We start from the raw sequence: 17,873 nt of genomic DNA on the forward strand, positions 1-17,873 counted from the left end.
AAAGGAGATCTAGATCGCAGTCCATAAATTGAAGTCTTGGAAGACACCAAGAGTTTGTAGCATTACTCCTAAGTATCTGAAGACAGGTGACAGTATTGTGCTGTAACTGCAAAGACTCTCCCAGACCAGCAGGCATACTAATATCATCCCCAGTGACTGGAAGAAGGAGGGTTATTCTACCTCAGTTCAAAAAGGGTGATGAGGCTGAATGTAGCAGCTATAGAAGTATTACGCTATTGTCAGTTCCAGGGAGAGTCTTCACTTCCATGTTAATGTATTGAATCAACAATGCACTTGGTGTCAAAGTCCAGGATACTCAGTGTGTCTGTAGATCTGGTTGTTCCACTGTCAACCAGATTGTTACCTTAAGACATCATTTTGAGAAGATAGCTGCATTTAATAAGTCATGCACAACGCTATTTACATAGATATCCTTCAGGCCTTTGTTTCAGTGCATTGAGCAAGCTTGTGGGATCTGAAGAGACATCTCAGCATCCCTGGGAAGATAATGTCATTGATAGACAAGCTCTACAGTGAAACAGGAAGCTGTGTTCAAGTCAGTGGCAGATACATGGCATGGTTGCCTGTTTGCACGAGAGGTTAGCAACGCTATATTCTGACACCATTGTTGTTCGGTATCGGCATTGATTGGTTGATGGATAAGCTTGAGGAGGCAGATGTTGGTGGCATTGAACTGAACACCATTCTGCTTTGGGATCTCGAATACACCAATGACATAATCTCATTGGCGCAGTTTGGTGATTGCCACAATTGATCGCTGATCCAGTCAGGCAAGAAGCAGCATGCATGGGTCTGGTTGTTAATCCAGATAAAACTACATTTCTGGCCATTATCACCAAATTTAGCCTCCAGATTACAACTAATATTAACCTGTCTGGATAGGAAATGGAGCAGGTGGCAGCTGTCAAATATTTGGGCAGTACCCTAGACAGTACTGGAGGGTGTTCAAAAGATGTGGATGCTTATATAGCAGCAACTGCTGCCATGTTTCAGGCCTTTCAGCAACCTGTGTGAGGAACATTGTGACATTGCTTGTTCCAAACCTGCAGATCCTATACCAACTCTGTGGTGTGGAAGTGAGATGTGGGCACTGATCAAGGCTGAAGAACACCATATTGACGTTTGTTCTTGTTGTGTCAGTCAGCTGCCCCATATGAAGTGGCAGGACAAGATAAGGAAATGCCCACATCCAAAGCCAAACCCAAGAACTGTTTTCATCATCATTTTCTTGGTATGGACATATTATAAGAATGGAAGATCAATGAATTCCAAGTTCTGTGTACCAAGGAATGCCACTACGCAGCTGGCGAGCCAGGGGTACCAAAAGCATCAGTGGCACAATAAGACTGTCAGTGACAGACATAAATGGAATATAAATCAGCCCACCTGAACTACCTTGCCAGAAATCGGTACAGGCAGCGCTCAATTTGAACAGAGGCGACACATATTTGGGATTTTCCATGATAAGTGCTAAGAATTGGGTTTGACCAGCTTTGTTTGTTTGGAAACACAGATTCACATCTCAACATGATCAACTCAGCCCTTCATGCTTAAATGATGAGGTAGATCAGTTGAATGCCATGCAGTTCACTGTGCGGCAGTCAAGAACACAGCTAAGGGGGCCAGCATCTTTATACCACACCATTATTTGGTGGTGGTGGCAGAATGAGTAGTAATTTTTTTTGGTAGTCTTCTTCATGGATAACTAAGGTTTGTATTACCTGTAGGTGTGTGTGTGTCTGTCTGGCATGTGTGCGTCTGTGTGCGCACACATGCTAAAAGACATGGCAAGAAGTAATATCTGAGCACTGTATCCATAATTAAGATTTGTGTTTATCATGAACGTAAATATTTTGTAAGTGTTGAAGTTGAAAAATCCTCTTCTTGACTGCGGTATGTACGGTACTGGAAAAAGTGAGGATAGGTTAATTTGAGCTACTTTGTAAAGATAAGCTAATATAATCCTTTGCATCTCTGGTATATTTATGATGGTAATAGGACTCTATATTAGCCTGACTGCCAAAAAAAAAAGGATAAATTAGTCTTTGTGGATGTGCTGACTTTGAGTTTCCTTAATTTGCTTTGAATCCTCATTCCCCATTCAATTCCCTCTCCGCTAGTATTTTCAAAATCTCAGCCAATTTCTCCTCCTCATCCATATTTTGTATCTCCTACTCCAGTTTTGTCTTTCCTTCTCTGTCAACATGCCTGTCTCTTTCTGCCCAATGCCACCTCGTTTCAGTATGACACAATCTGTCATCCTTCCATTCTATTTTAGTCTGTCATCTAAGAGAGTGAAGGACAGTCTCCCCCACCTCCAGAAAGGGAAGAATAATGCTGACTTCTCTCCTCTTTCTCCCCATCCAGCCTGAGAGAGGATGTTTGCTTCAGCTACAGTGAAGCCTTGTCTGATAAGACATTCCTCCCAAATTTTTCCACCCTTCTTACCACTAGTTAGGTCCACCCATGGGAGTGTGATGTATGCATTGATTTAAACAAGTCACAGATGGCCTTTGTACTTTAAGGACAGTGATGGTGTAGGCCTACACTGTGCAGCCTTAGATGATGTATACTGAAAAGGTCAGTGGCTGCTCCAACTGTTGGTATTACGGATTAAGATGAATGAGTGATAACTTACAGTGGGATTTATTTATTTATTTAGCCCTAGTTTTAATAACTCTCTCCTACCTCATGGTCTCCACCACCAGCAGTGTTCAATCCTATATTACCCATCTTTATGCATTTTTATGTAATAAACTCAGTCAGTTAGGTATGTTAAAACTTGTATTTATTTGCTAGTTAGTACTTTAGAGAGACAAAGTAAGTGAGATAATATCTTTTATTGGATCAACTTCTATTGGTGAGAGAGACAAGCTTTCGAGCTTACACAGAGCTGCTCTTCAGGTTCTTCCAGAAGTGGTAAATTGAATAAAATGTAGGCTAAAGCCACAACTTGGAAGTTCTTGTATTTTATATCTAACTCTTTAAATCTAACTCTTCACTGAGATGAATATTAAATCATAAATCAAGTAGGCCACTCACAACTGCATTTTAATTTATATTGCTATAAAATTGTGCATTCAAGTGGGTCCACTCATGCATCAAAAGTGACAGGCCTATGAGTGGTGGTTTATCTAACGGAGAATAAATTGCTATCCTGCCGCCAGCATTTGAAATATAATTAAATCACAATCAGAACTCTGGCAGGCACACCAAATTACAGCAGGTTACATTGAAATTCTGATGATAAAGCAATAATTTACTATTTTTAATTCCTGGTTTGTTTTCAGTTGCTTTAAAACTTTGTCCTTTTTGGAAAACAGATAGCCAGAAACAATCTTTAGTTTTAAAGACTGTGTGTAGAATAATTTTGATAGCACGTCTTTAATAACTAACTTACACTTGTATCATAGAGGATTTCCCTGCCAACCAACCCACAGTCATTTATTATATTGCAGCAACTCTTAAATTCTATTAGAGTACCAATATCAAGTATTTTCCTATGGAATAAAGTATTTCATTGCGGTTAAAATCTTGTGTACACTGTAAATTCCCAGACCTGCACTTGGTTAAATCGAAGAACATGTAAGTATTCTAAAAGTACAAGAACATTTTTGTTATTAAAAATCCCCTGTTTAAAACTCAGGACGTTCAAGTTTAAGGTTACTCTTTGAAGAACTTCAAACACTTGAAAATATGGACCTGCACAGCTGATGAGTCCAAACAACCTTACCTCTGTACCTGTAGCAAACTCTCTTGACCCAAAATTCTCAAACTTCAGTCTGTTTCCTCCCTACTACAAATGATGGTGGAAGTTACAAGTGCCTAAGTATAAGTTAGGTACATAACTTTAAACACTCATATCTGAACATTTTGACATAAGTTTTGTGGACCTATCTTTAGAATGTACAAAAATATGGTCCTTGCCTCAGTAAATGTTCTGATGTAGAAAAGACCAATACAAATATTCTTCTTATTCAGTCACTTGTTGCACAGTTTAAGCGTATCTCTTTTTCCACATTGATAAAATAGGAGTCTCTTCAGCTTCAGGTTGTACTAAAGTGGAATTTAGTTTACATTAATCACAGAAGTGAGCAAATGTTGCATATGCATCATTGTGATAAATTTAAGATAGTACCTCTGATTTTAAAAATAATTTTAATTCATATTCCCTTTTTTTCTACAAGTAGCAGAAGGATAGCTCAGAAGACATCCCTTACTCTAAGATCTTTTTTATTTATATCAAATATATAACCAATTTTTTTTAGTATTTTTAATAACTGACTACTCAGGTACTTGATGACTATACTCAGGTACTGTGACCTTTTTTTCTTAACTCTATTGACTGAACTTAAGTTCTCTATCATGACTGGTTGAATGCCGATTAAAAATCCATCTGGAAAATTTATGTTGAATGTTTTCTGTTTATTTCAGTCCACCTCATTCTTATTTTGTCCTAAATACAATATAAATAAGCTGCTGATTCTTAGAGTGACCACCAGGGGGCACACACAACTTGCACACAGCCTACCTGAGTCTATTGATAACAATATCTACATGATGTGTGTTTTGTTGTGACAGATCTTCTTTCTTCCTTGATTTCATTCAGAAATTTAAACTCATTTAGGCCCCAATTCAGGAAAGGATTTAAGGACGTGCTCGTTGATTTTCATGGCATTTAAGTATGCCCTTAAATTTAAGCACATGCTTAAGTGTTTTCCTGAATAGGGATGGACTTGAGGATATCTTTATGTATTTTGCTGAATCAGGCCTTATCAATTAAATGGAAGTTTGTGTGGCTGGTCATCAAATTATCTGATAGTATCTGCCCAAATGCAGTGTAATGTGACCAAAACAGAGGATGAAAGTTTCATTATTTTCAAAGGGCTTGGTTCATGAGGTTATTTATTAAATAAAGTGAAAGGTACTGTGTCAGTTTCACATTTTTCTCCTTGTTTCATTCTCCTGATTTTTTTCCCTTTTAATAATTTCACCCTTTTCTAGAAAGGAAGTTAGGGTTCCTGGGACATTTGCTGCAGAGGAACAATCATTTTTTGTCTTCTAAGAGAATTTGATCCTGCTGCATTTATGATTTCTTTGTAAATTTCCCCCCTATTTCACTATTAGTGAGTTAGGTCCCATTAGACAAGATTGGCTACCTATATGCCCTTTTCGTCCTAATAATGGCAAATGATTCTTTTAAAAGATTCATTTTTTCCATTGCTTCTCTTTTCTGTACGTCGTTATTAAATTACCCCGTTAGTCTTTAAACTCCCTGAATCTGTGTCAGTGGAATTTTGAGCTCTGACATAGGTCCTCTTTGCACTGTAATTTTTTTCTTGCCTATTCTATTGAATTATTAGCAGAATAAGGTTTGACAGTGAGTCTTCTACAGGTTTTCCATAGCCATAAATGTGTCTACGGGTTCATCTATTCTAAAGCTTCTCTTTCTCAACACTTATATACGGCCTACATTTTTAAGTACCCGAGTAGTTTGATTTTTTTCTTCTGATTTAATTGGTTTTACTCATTTCTATTACATAAACAAATGTAAAATGTAACTCCTTTAAAGTCCTGTTTTCAATAATTGCTTCTGGCAATGAGAATGGACTACATATAGTGGTTTAGACCTCCTAAGGCATTGTCATTCACACACCTGAAATATAAGGGATGCATCCCTATGTGGTAGCTTGAAGACTTCTAACATTTAAAATAGGGGAACGCTCCTGTTCTGCAAATTTGTTTCATCCAGCTGTTCTGTCATAAAAGCCTCCAGACATTTTTTAAAAGTCATTTTAAAAGTGTAAGCCACTACTCTATACTTTAAGTGGAATTTGTCTTTCACTGTGGTCCTTTTTGGATGAAGAGGGGGAAGAACCCATGGGGTCAGAATCAGATGTCTCCTGAGAAAAAAGCAGGTATTAAAAAGTTAGTATTACTGTTTTTAACTTTGTATGCATTGTAGAACTGAATTCAGTTCATTGTGTTTTGAGGTTGTATGATTTAATATTTTGATGTATTTAGTACCTGAGAATATGACTGTCACCCACTGGCATGCCCAATTTAAAATGTTCAGAGATTTATTGTCTATGAATTAATAAAATGTACTTCAGATGTATAATTAGCTAATTTTTGGGAAGTCCTACATACTGTAATTCATTTGCAACCTATGAGTGTCTGATTTCAGTTTTTGGAAACTGTTCACTTAGCTGTAATTCAGTCTGCTATGATATATTCTTTCAATTAGTTATACAGCTGAGTGTTCCAGATTAGTTTATTCACTTTTTCTTTGAGTACAGATAATCAGAAGTGGTGGTGCAATCATTCTCCTCTTACAGCACATTTTGTTTGTAGATTGTCAAACTAAAAACTGTGACCGAGAGTGCTGTTTGAAAACTGGTTTCATGGAAATTATTTATTTCAAACCATCCACGCAGTATAGAAAAATGGGAACTTGGGACTTATTCAGGGTTGTTATATTTGCATAAACATGCTTCATGTGGCAATTTAAATGTCTTCCTTGGTTCTGCATAGTTTGGGACTGTTTAATAATACTGTACATAATTCAACGTCATTGATTCCAGGCTTGCATTTTACAGTATTGCTGAACAATAATGTCCATCTAATGAAGTGCATTAGAGAAATGCAGAAGGACTGAGACTTTCACTAAGAAAATATGAAAGCTAAAGCTTTGATTAATTTTCTTGGCACCCAAAGCTTCTGTATAAATGACTTGTCAGTGCGAAAGACATTTGAACAAAAATAAACTTGGAAGGATCTTAGTTGTAAGTGTTTTGGAAATGTTTAGTACATGTAATGTGTTCCCAAGTGCCTTTTCTTGGAGGATGTAGAAGGAATCATTGTAACATGATGGTTCTCTTTTTCCTCTTTCCATTTTTAGATTTTTGGGGGTTTTTTGTTTTAAGTATAGATACAAATTGGCTGGGATGAGGGCAAGGAAGTTGCCCCTGGGAGGAGAGAGACCAGGATCTTGGGAAAGGAGTAATGAACGTGGGTATAGGATGGAGGATATAAGTGATTGGTTGGAAGTGGTGGGGCACTGTAGGAAAATGCCTGTCCATCCCCCTTTTTGTGGGGGTGAGAAGTGAGGAGGTGTGGGAGGAGCAAGGGAGATAGTGGGAAGGCTACAGCTTTTATGGTAGTGTATTTTGAAAGAATTCTGCTCTCTGTGGGAAGACGACAAATTCTTGCTTGGAATCAGGCTTGGTGATTACAAAGGTGCCCCATGATGCAGCTTCTAGTAGTTTTCTGGGGCATGAAGACACCTTGGGATTATCTTGGGGCCATGAGGTTTGACTTCTGTTATCAATTATAAAAGGCAGAGGACTGAGAGAGCCAGCAGTAGACAATGTGCAGCTCTCCATGTGGTATGGGTGATTGCTCCTGGTTCAGAAGTGTTGGCTCATCTGACTGAATCAGAGCATGCCTGCAGCTTCCAGATTTGAAATGGGGCTGTCAGTATTTTCAATAGGATTTATTATCCCTTCTCAGCAAACTCGTCTTTCTTATGGAAGTGAGGTGCCTTTATCTTGGTAATATACTAACTTGAGTCTTGAAATTTGGAGCATAAGTGCAAATTCATCCACTGATTGTCCATATGGATTCCATTCTTGGAAGACATGTACCCCAATTATACAAGATTGGTTTCTTTTGGCCAGTAGTGTCTGCTGGGGCTGTGCCTGCATCTTAGATATCCTTGTGCCCTCCCCATCACCAGCAAGGGCCTAAAGGACCAAGCAGGCCCAACTATCCTTCTGACCGCCTGTGGCAATGAGACTGAACCTTCTGCAGCATGCGCCTTTTCTCTGCACAGTGTGCCAGTGTGTGTTAATTAGAACCACAAGTACTGATCTACAAAGCTAACTGGAAGAGGTTCTCTATTTCGGCATGTCAGTACCAGCTTTCTCTCTTGACGTCTCCAATTTCAGCAATATTGGACTATTTACTTGCCCTGAAACAAATCTGGACTTTCCAGCAGCTCCATAAGGGTCCACTTAGTAGCAATATCTGCATATCACCCTCCTATCCAGGGCCATACTATTTTTTTCCACGCTCCAGGGCTAGATTCCCCAAGGACATCATTCATGTTTTTCCTTCTTTGTGGGAGCCCCTTTCCTCTTTGGAAACCTCAGTATAGTATTAGCAAGGTGATGGGTCCTCCTTTTGATCCTTTAGCAACCTGTTTTTTATATCACCTGTCTATGAAGGCTTTTGTTAATGACTATTACATCAGTGTAAAGGGCAGGGAAGATAACAGGTACTCCTTATACAGTTTCATAAGGACAAGGTGGCTCTCAGACTTCACCTCACGTTTCTGCCCAAGGTTGTGTCAGAGTTCCATATAAACCAATCCATTCACCTCCCATTTTCTTTCCGAATCCTCATTCCACCCCAGGGGAAGCTAAACTTCACACTTGATGTAATAAGGGCATTGTCATTTTACATCAACAGGACAAAATCATTCAGGAATACACCCAGGTTGTTGATGGCCTTGCTCAGCCCTTTACGCCCTTGGAGGAGGGTGGGGAGCAAGGACATGCAGGGTGCAGTCATGGCTCCAGCTGACACTGCTGACCAAATTAATCGATCTTGTGCTCATGGGAAGTGTGCACATCAAGAAGGGAATCCATGTGGACAAACGTGCCGAAGAAAATTTTCCTTAATGATGAGTTGTCCCCTTGCTGATACCTTCAATCATTCATCTTGAGTGGCTCACTTAACCTGTCTTGCCAGCTAGAAGAGCTGAATTCATAGATTATAAGGCCAGAAGGGACCAATGTGATTCTAGAAGCATAGAAAAGAGTGGCTGGAAGGGACCTTAATAAGTCATGTAGTCCAGCGCCCTCCCCCCAGCCTCACCCCGACTGCACTGAGGCAGGACCAAGTATACCTAAACCATCTCTGACAGGTGTTTGTCTAACCTGTTCTTAAAACCCCCCAACTTTCCTCTGAAAGCCTATTCTAGTATATAACTCTGCTTATAGTTAGCAAGTTTTTCCTACTATCTAACCCAAATCTCCCTTGCTGCAGATTAAGCCCATTATTCTTGTTCTACCTTCACAAAGAACAATTGATCACCATCCTCTTTATAACAACCTTATACATATTTGAAAACTGTTAAGTCCCCCCTCAGTTTTCTTTTCTCAAGGCTAAACACAGCCAGTTTTTTTAACCTTTCCTCACAGGTCAGGTTTTCTAAACCTTTTATCCTTTTGTAGCTCTCTTCTGGAATCTCTCCAATTTGTTCACATCTTTCCTAATGCACTCCAGTTTGTCCACAGTACTCCAGCTGAGGCCTCATGAATGCCGAGTAGAGCAGGACAACTACCTCCCATGTCTTACATATGAAACTCTTGTGACTGCACCCCAGAATGAAATTAGCCTTTTTTGCAAGTGCATCACATTGTTGACTCACATTTGTCATCCACTATAACTCACAGATCCTTTTCAGCAGTACTCCCACCAAGCCAGTTTTTCCCCATTTTGTAGTTAAGCATTTGATTTTCGTTCCTTTCTAACTGTAGTACTTTGCACTTCTCTGTCTTGAATTTCTTCTTGTTGATTTCAGACCAATTCTCCAATTTATTGAGGTTGTTTTTGAATTCTAATCTTGTCTTAAAAAATGCTAGTAACCCCTCCCAGCTTGGAGTAATCAACAGATTTTATAAGCATGTGCTCCACTCCGTAATCCTAGTCATTAATGAAAATATTGAATAGTATTGGACCCAGGACAGACCCGGCAGGATCCCACTAGATTCATCACCCCAGTTAGACAGTGAACCAGTGATAACTACTCTCAGTATGGTCTTTCAAGGAGTTTTGCACCTACTTTATAGTAATCTCATCTAGACCACATTTCTGTAGTTTGTTTATGAGAATGTCATAGGAGACTGTCAGAAGCCTTACTAAAACCAAGATATACTACCTCTACTGCTTCCCTCCATCCATTAGGCCAGTAACCTTTTCAGAGAAGGAAATTAGGTTGATTTTGGCATGATTTGTTCTTGACAAATCCATGTTCGCTATTACCTATAATGCTTTTATCCTCTAGGTGCTTACAAATTGGTTGTTTAATAATTTGTTCCAATATCTTTCCAGCTATTGAACTTAGGCTGATGAGTACATTTAAAAGATAAATACTATATTAACTCTTCTTCAGTCCTCTGGCACCTTACCCTTCCTTCTTAAGGTCTCAAAGATAATTGCTAATGGTTCCAAGATTGTTTCAGCTAGTTTCTTAAGTACCTTTAGGGTGAATTTTATCAGGTTTCACTGACTTGAATACATCTAACTTATGTAAATATTCTTTAACCCATTCTTTCTCTCTTTAACCTAATGTTTCTTTCCCCTTGTTAAAATTAATTGTGTTAAGTATCTAGTCACAATTTACATTTTTAGTGAAGACTGAAGCAAAGTAGACATTAAACACCTCAGCCTTCGTGATGTCATGTATTAGTAGTTCTCTGTCCATACTAAGTAGATGACCTACATTTTTATTGGTCTTTCTCTCACTGCTAATGTGAGATATACAACTCACATATATAATATATAATGTATATAATATACAACCTCTTATTACATTTTATGTCCCTTGGTAAGTCTAACACATTTTGTGCTTTAGCCTTTCAGATTTTGTTCCTGCCTATTTGTGCTACTCTTTCATACTCATCCTTAGAAATTTTTCTACGTTTACACTTTTCGTAGGACCCCTTTTTGATGTGCAGGTCATTAAAGAGTTCCTGATGCAGCCATAGTGGCCTCTTAGTATTCTACATATCTTTCCTTCATGTTGGGATAGTTTGCTGTTGCGCCTTTGAGAAATTTCCAGCTCTCCTAAGCTCCTTTTTCCCTTAGATTTTCTTCCGTTGGGACCTTACCATAAGCAAGTTCATCCATTGTAGTGAATTGAGTGGGTATTTAAAAATTTTTACCCCCTCCCCTCCTTTCTAATTAAGTTTGTCTTTTGAAACTTCATAACTTTGCTTGTGGTTTGGTTATGGTTAAAAATTTTGCTTGCTTAGATATTTTTTGGGAGAGGCTAATCAAACATTTCTTAGGCCTTGTCTATACTTACCAGGGGTTCGACGTGCAGCAATCAGTCAATTGTCTGTCAATTGTCAGTCAATTTAGCGGGTCTAGTGAAGACCCGCTAAATCAACTGCAGTCTCCCATCGACTCCTGTACTCCACCTGAATGAGAAGCGCAAGGGGAGTCGACAGGAGAGTGTTTCCAATTGACATTGCATAGTGTGGACCCCGCAGTAAGTAGATCTAAGTAGGTCGACCTCAGCTATGTTATTCACGTAGCTTAAGTTGTGTAACTTAGATCGATCTCCCCCCGTAGTGTAGAAAAGCCTTTGTTTCACAGGGAATCCCAAGGTTTAGAACTTGCGAAGCACTGATATAGGGAATGCTTTAAGTACTGAGGTGGCATTTCTTGTTAGTCAAATGAGAAGTTTTTAAGGTTGGCCTCATCATGTATGACAAGGTCTGAGTGCAGTTTTCTCCATCTGCATGTATGGTAATTGACTTCACAATCTTATCTGGTTGTGTACTTTGTGATAGATTTTGCTACGTGAGGGATGCAAGAAGATACTTGTTGCAGACTCGTTGTCCCTATTGAAGAAAATGCACCGAACTCAAATGAAAGGCATCCGTGTGGATGGTGGGTACAAACAAAATGCAGTAGCCTTCAAAACTGTTGAGCAATATTCTTTGCTTTTGAACTATGGGTGCCTAACCAAGGACCATATTGGAAGCTTGCCAAGGGCCTGGGCCTCATACCTAATTTACAGAAAATGGAATGGGATGCTGCTAGCCCTCATCTTTAATGAGGAATTGCTAGCATCTGGAAACTACAGGTCCCAGTTTCAGGTACTTTATCTTGATCCAAGTTGTCTCTGTTCTGATCAAGATAAAAAGTATTGCCTACTGGGACCTGTCGGCTACACAAATGTTCCCTTAATCAGAATATGTAACCTAAACAAGAAATTACAACACAGCTTTTAAAGATACCTGAAACGATTTCAAAAGCACCAATGATAAAAAAAAAAAATCAGCAGTTGTGTAAACAGTTGTGTAACTTGTGCATCAAGGAAATGCAATGATAATTCCAACACGAGAGAGCCTGACATTTGTAAAGTCAGAGGATCAGAGCGTCTGACACAGGATACTGTACGCGGGGAAAAAACTGCCCTATTTTTTTAACCTCTTTCAAAGCTCTTCCTGTAGGTTTACAGCTCTGATCTGACTGTCAATCTAGGTGTTTAAATGGTCCATTCTCCACAGAATTTGAGCACCTTACTGCATATTTTCATGCTGACAATAAGGCTGCTTCTGTTTCATACTTAAATTTTTAATAGACTGCATAGAGCATTATAAATAAATAATTCTTCAAAATGCAGCATTGAATGCTGGAATTTCTTTAGTAAAGACAGGGCCATATCTGCTTGAGGCATGACGATAACAAAATGTTTTTTGTCATTATTTTTAAAATATTTGTTTTCTTACAGAGGAGAATATCTGTGAATCGTGTCTTTCCCCTATACTTCCTTCAGGTAAGACATTTGGTGGGAAAGAGACCTTGTGAGAGAATCCTTTTTTTGGAAATATAAATCAAAAATTATTGTTGTTCGTGGAATAAGCCTGTTACTATCTGAGCATTTGAAAAAAACATCGCTTCATTCAGTGCTAAGATATTTTCACTTCTCTTATAACAGACTGCAGTTTTAAAACATTTTCTGAGATTAGCCCTGAAAATAGAAATTCAGCAAAGCATTATTTATAAAAGATACATATTTTGGGAGGGCGCTATAACACAAAAAATATGTATAGTTTTTTTTTTTCACTTGTTCCTCAGCATGAGAAGGTTATAGCTTGATTCAATAGAATAAGTTGGCCTGAGCCCTCCAACTGAGAATACTTATGGCTGAGTATTTGAATAATTACTTTCTTCTTAGTGATAAAGACAGTTACTGAGCAGTGGCACAGAGCATTCGAGGAAGCATTTTCATTTCAGTTTTGTTTTTTCTTCATCATCTGCCAAATTGATGTTGACATAGCATAGAAGAGAAAGTAGAACTGAAATGGTTTTGTCAGACCATGAGCTAGCTTCACAATGTAGCTGTACTGTGTTCACCTCCACCAACATCAAACCTAGCGCAGGCAGAAAATCTGGACGAGGAGGAGGATGTTTCAGTGATGGTTGGCCGCCTGTTTTTAATGCATTAAAAACTTCATATTAATGACTGGTGAGGTGATTCTTGTGTGTATTTGTGGACAATATATAGAATCATAGAATCCTAGAATATCATGGTTGGAAGAGACCTCAGGAGGTCATCTAGTCCAACCCCCTGCTCAAAGCAGGACCAATCCCCAACTAAATCATCCCAACCAGGGCTTTGTCGTATATGTGCTATAAGAATTATTCAGAGGCTTATAACTTGGGCGAATTTTCATGGGGACATCAAAAAACACATCTCTGACTGCAGAGCAGGCCCTTGCCAAATTTCAAGTCCTTGCTCCAAACCGTGGAGGTGCTAGAGCTTCTCAACAAACAGTTGTAGAATTTTTTCTTAACAAAACACAATAAACAATGTATTTTCCCTTACCTTGTTCTCAGAAATGGTTGAACTGTTTTAGCTGACCTTCCCTCCCTACACCCAAAAAAAAAAAAAATCAGCCTTACGTGTAGTATAGAAAATTTCAGCCCAAATGTATCAAGTTTAGCAAAGTTATAAGCACTAGAAAATGGTATTTCATGATGGAAAGTGTTCGGCAGTGTTAACTGTAGCGCTACCTGTGCCACCTATAATAATCTGTAGAATTGTTGGAATACGTTAAGCTGAAGGATGCAACTTAAATGTAAGATGTTACTATTATTCTGCATAAATAATGGCATATGTCAGTATCTTTTGCATAGGTAAGGTAAATTTATTATAACCATCAGCTCTCTTGTTTCCCTATCTCATTGTAACGTATTTATTTTCTTCCCCTCAGATGCATCCAAATCCTTCAGTGTGACAGTGTTCCATTGCAGGCATATGTTTCACAAGGAGTGCCTCCCTGTACCTAGCACAGTAAGCAACCAACTTAATCTCTGTGGATATGAGAGATCACCTTCATCAAGGATAAAAGGACAAATGATTTGCTTTTGCCATCCACAGAGAAGGGCGCATGCTTGTCGGGGATTATAAAATTATTATTACAGTTATTCCTGACTGTATCTCAGTATGTATCTAGGAGAATGGTGGCTAACCCAACTGCAATCAAAATACAGATAATTTAAATGAAACATGCTACTCTTAGACAAGACAAATATTTTGATTTTTCTCAAATCTGAATATGAAATGCATTTTACAGACTTAGTGAATGAGCCATTTGATTTTTTAAAACCTTTCTATAGCAGCTCTCTAAGACGTGTTTTAATTTAATTACATTCCAGAATAAAACAATTTCTTAAGAAACTTAATTTCATTGATTTTAGAGGGAAAACATCTTCATGTTTTAGTGAATAAATATTTAAATAATTTTTTTTTATATTCACTTTTCTGCTGAGAATTTTTTTCTTTATCTGTTGAATTAAATTGTTTGACTGTAAAGTGAAAACACAATAAATAACTTTTATATATAATAAATAAATAAATTTGGACAGGGATTTAGAAATAAAAGCATCAAAAGTTAATAAAACAGGAAAAACAATTGGAATTTAAGATTTTTTTTTACTTAAATCTGTTTTGTCGTAAAGTTTTATAGAACTACTTCCTCTAGCAAATGTAACAAACTAAACAAGGCATCTCAATATTCGCACACCAAAAATTATATATTTAAGTATTTATCAGAGAGAGCTTTATTTTACTAGCGTGTTCCCATAATAATAAAGCCTCTTAATTTTTTCTCTTAAAAGCAATTATTTCTTTGCAATTTGGTGTTGGACCAGACAATATTTATTAGCAATAATTACTATGAACTAGATTATCTGAAGAATAGTCAAATTTTGGCTGAAAGACCAGGATGCCAAAAGCCAGTCTGAAAATTTGGTCCTGGACAGAGAGGGGTAGATAACATTTTACGGGGATTTGTTTTAAAAAAAATTGACCTTTATTGTAATTGGTACTGTAGGAGTCTTAATAGTCTTGTGTTTAGCTGTTGGTCCTCAGAGTTTCTGCTGAGCAGTTGCAGTTTGGTGCCGTGCCGGTTATAGTTATAGGAAGCCTGCTTGATGCATATAGGCATAGTGGGGCATATTGGAGGAAGAATAATGCAAAAATAAGGAACATATGAGGGTAAAAGTACAAGTTTAAAAATGTTTGATTTGGATAGCAAAACATAGAGACTCTGGCCCAGATCCTCAGCTAGTACAAATCAGCCTAGCTCCCTTGAAATCAATGAAGCTATACCAATCCACACCATCTGGGGATGTGGCTCAGAAATCTACTCACAGCCAGATCCACCAGCACAGATCTTCCAAAGAGCAAGGACAGCATGCCAAGTAATTTGTGCTGTTTTTGTTCCACATAGCTATTCACATAAGTATTTAATCCTCATACAGGCAGAATTTGGCTTCAATACATGTTTGTTTTTATATATATGTGTGTGTGTGTGTATGTGTGTGTCTTTTAGAGCACCTGCAAAGACAAGGAGAAATATACTGCTTCTTGGCTCCAAGCATAATTATAATATGCATAATACATTCTGTTATACTGCCTTCCTATGTATAAGTGTGAATGTGCACAGGAGATATGCGCTCACTACAGAGCTATAGAATTCATGGAGTGACTTACATTTACTTTCCAAAAATCCTGAGGTAAATTTTCATATGATAGTTGTTTTGTTGCAGAATATAGGTTAGTATCTAACTAACATACCTTTCTTTTAAATTTCCAGATGTCCCCATTGCAGTTCTGCAACATCTGCAGTGCTAAGCACAGAGGACCAGGCAGTGCGATCTTAGAAATGAAAAAATAGCATTCTCCATATACTCTCACGCATGTCTATGACAACCGTTTTGTGGCACTAAGCCATTGATGATGATGCTGTTAAGAGACTGTATATAATTCTGAGTGTGATTTAAAACAAATTTCTAAAAATTATCCAATTTACTGAAATTTCCTTCTATATCTTCAGAAAGAAAAGTGGCAAAAACAATATATATTCACCTGGTATATCTTTGTTACACAATGCAGATTTCACCAGTCATATGCTTGTTCTTCAATAAGTAATGAAAATATAAACCTAAATAGAAACAATTAAATTTGGAGATTATTCTTGGCACATTGCATTACAGAATAGGTGTACCACAGTTTGAAACCAAATCGGAAACTACAGTTAGAAATTTGTATGCAAGGTCAGCATGTGTAGTTCTCATTGATTTCAGTGGGCCTGCTCAAATACTTAAAGTTAGGGCCTTCCTGAATTGATACCTAAATAAATAAGTTATTAATAAGTTCCAGTGACTACATTTTCACCCATCTTGTTAGAAACTGGTTATTTTATATAATTTGCAGACATGACCTCCATGGTGCTTTCGTTTGTATAGATATTTACTATGTTAAGCAAATCCTTCTTTTTTTTTTTTTTTTTACTGGAAAGTTTTTAAATGTTACCAGTGAGCGCCTTTAGTCTGTTGCTTAAAAACTATAACGACGGTATATCTCTTGAGTTGCTCAAATATAGAAAAACATCTGGGCTTTACAAGAAAATATCTCCAAGAGCTTCCTGTGACATCATAAACCAAAAGAGAGGAGGTCAAATAACTATAGTTTACAATGATGCAGTGATTTTTTTCTTGTTTCCCTGATGCTCGGTTTTTATTGTTGACATGCAACATATAGATCCAAGGGGGATCAATCTTCAAAAGATGAAAAAATTATATAGATACCACCTCTTCAGCATTATTGCCACCTTTCTGGTATATGTAAAATATGCATGCAGTATATATGAGCTCTTCAACTGATCACTCTTGTCTATCTTCTTTCACCTTCGTAAGTGACAGAGTCAGCTCCTCAGCTGATGTAAATTGGCATCACACCCTTGAGATCAATGAAACAATGCTAATTTACATCATCTGAGGATGTGGCCCAAAGTATTTAACAAATCAGTGCTTCATTTTTTGTTGACCCCTGTTGATGCTTTACAGGTACATTATAAATGGGCTTTGTTACATCTGGTGATAGTAATGCTGTGTATCAATTAATATTGGAAATAAAATTGTAAGTGTTCCATTATGCAACATGGTGTCATATGGATCAGAATTTTATCATAATTTAAAGCAAAGAAGTTGTTTGTTTACTTCAACTTGGTCTTAAATTCCCTAAGGCTTAGTAGTGTTCAGTGACTTGAATTGCTAGCCTGCTACCACTTGCGACCATGCATACCTTATAGACTTACACATACTGTACATTTTGCAAGTAATTTTAAATCCCTGCATAGATCTTCAGTCAGAATGTTCTCTAAGCCCAAAGCTTCTTTCACTTTTATTTCGTTCAGGGACCACCCTTTTCACGTTCCAGAGCTATAAATGTGCTAATTTTGATTCAATAAGAAGTGCCCATTGGGTCCCCACCTGACCACGATTTGGGTTGCTTCCTTTCTCTGACATAAGAGTCCTTCCCCTGTTGGGGGTGTATAAGAATCTCTCCAAAAAGAAGTTCTCTTCCCCTTCTCTAAGGGCAGGGAGGAACAAAGTAAAGAAAGGGGGGAAAAGAGGTGCTTAGCCTCATGGCCCATATCTGTCATCCCTCTTGGTTCCGGATTGTCTGTAGGCTTTTTATTGTCCTAATCAGGGTTAGAGTCCTTCTTTAAACAACACCTCTTCCCTGGTGGCCCCGCCTT

General features: G+C 37.9%; 1 protein-coding gene across 6 annotated transcripts in view; it reads left to right on the forward strand.

Annotated features, from left to right (window-relative positions):
* Nucleotides 1-17,271, forward strand: part of VPS41 (VPS41 subunit of HOPS complex) — a 171,768-nt gene extending 154,497 nt beyond the window's left edge. For all 6 annotated transcript variants that reach the window (XM_073332850.1, XM_073332853.1, XM_073332854.1 and 3 more), the window contains 4 exons: nt 11,607-11,706; nt 12,554-12,598; nt 14,040-14,119; nt 15,927-17,271. In XM_073332850.1, coding sequence (XP_073188951.1) covers nt 11,607-11,706; nt 12,554-12,598; nt 14,040-14,119; nt 15,927-16,007 — 306 coding nt within the window. In that variant the 3' untranslated portion in view covers nt 16,008-17,271. The remainder of the gene's footprint in view (nt 1-11,606; nt 11,707-12,553; nt 12,599-14,039; nt 14,120-15,926) is intronic.
* Nucleotides 17,272-17,873: the final 602 nt, after the last annotated feature.

This window comes from Lepidochelys kempii, chromosome 2 (genome assembly GCF_965140265.1).
Source record: "Lepidochelys kempii isolate rLepKem1 chromosome 2, rLepKem1.hap2, whole genome shotgun sequence".
Lineage (NCBI taxonomy): Eukaryota > Metazoa > Chordata > Testudines > Cheloniidae > Lepidochelys > Lepidochelys kempii.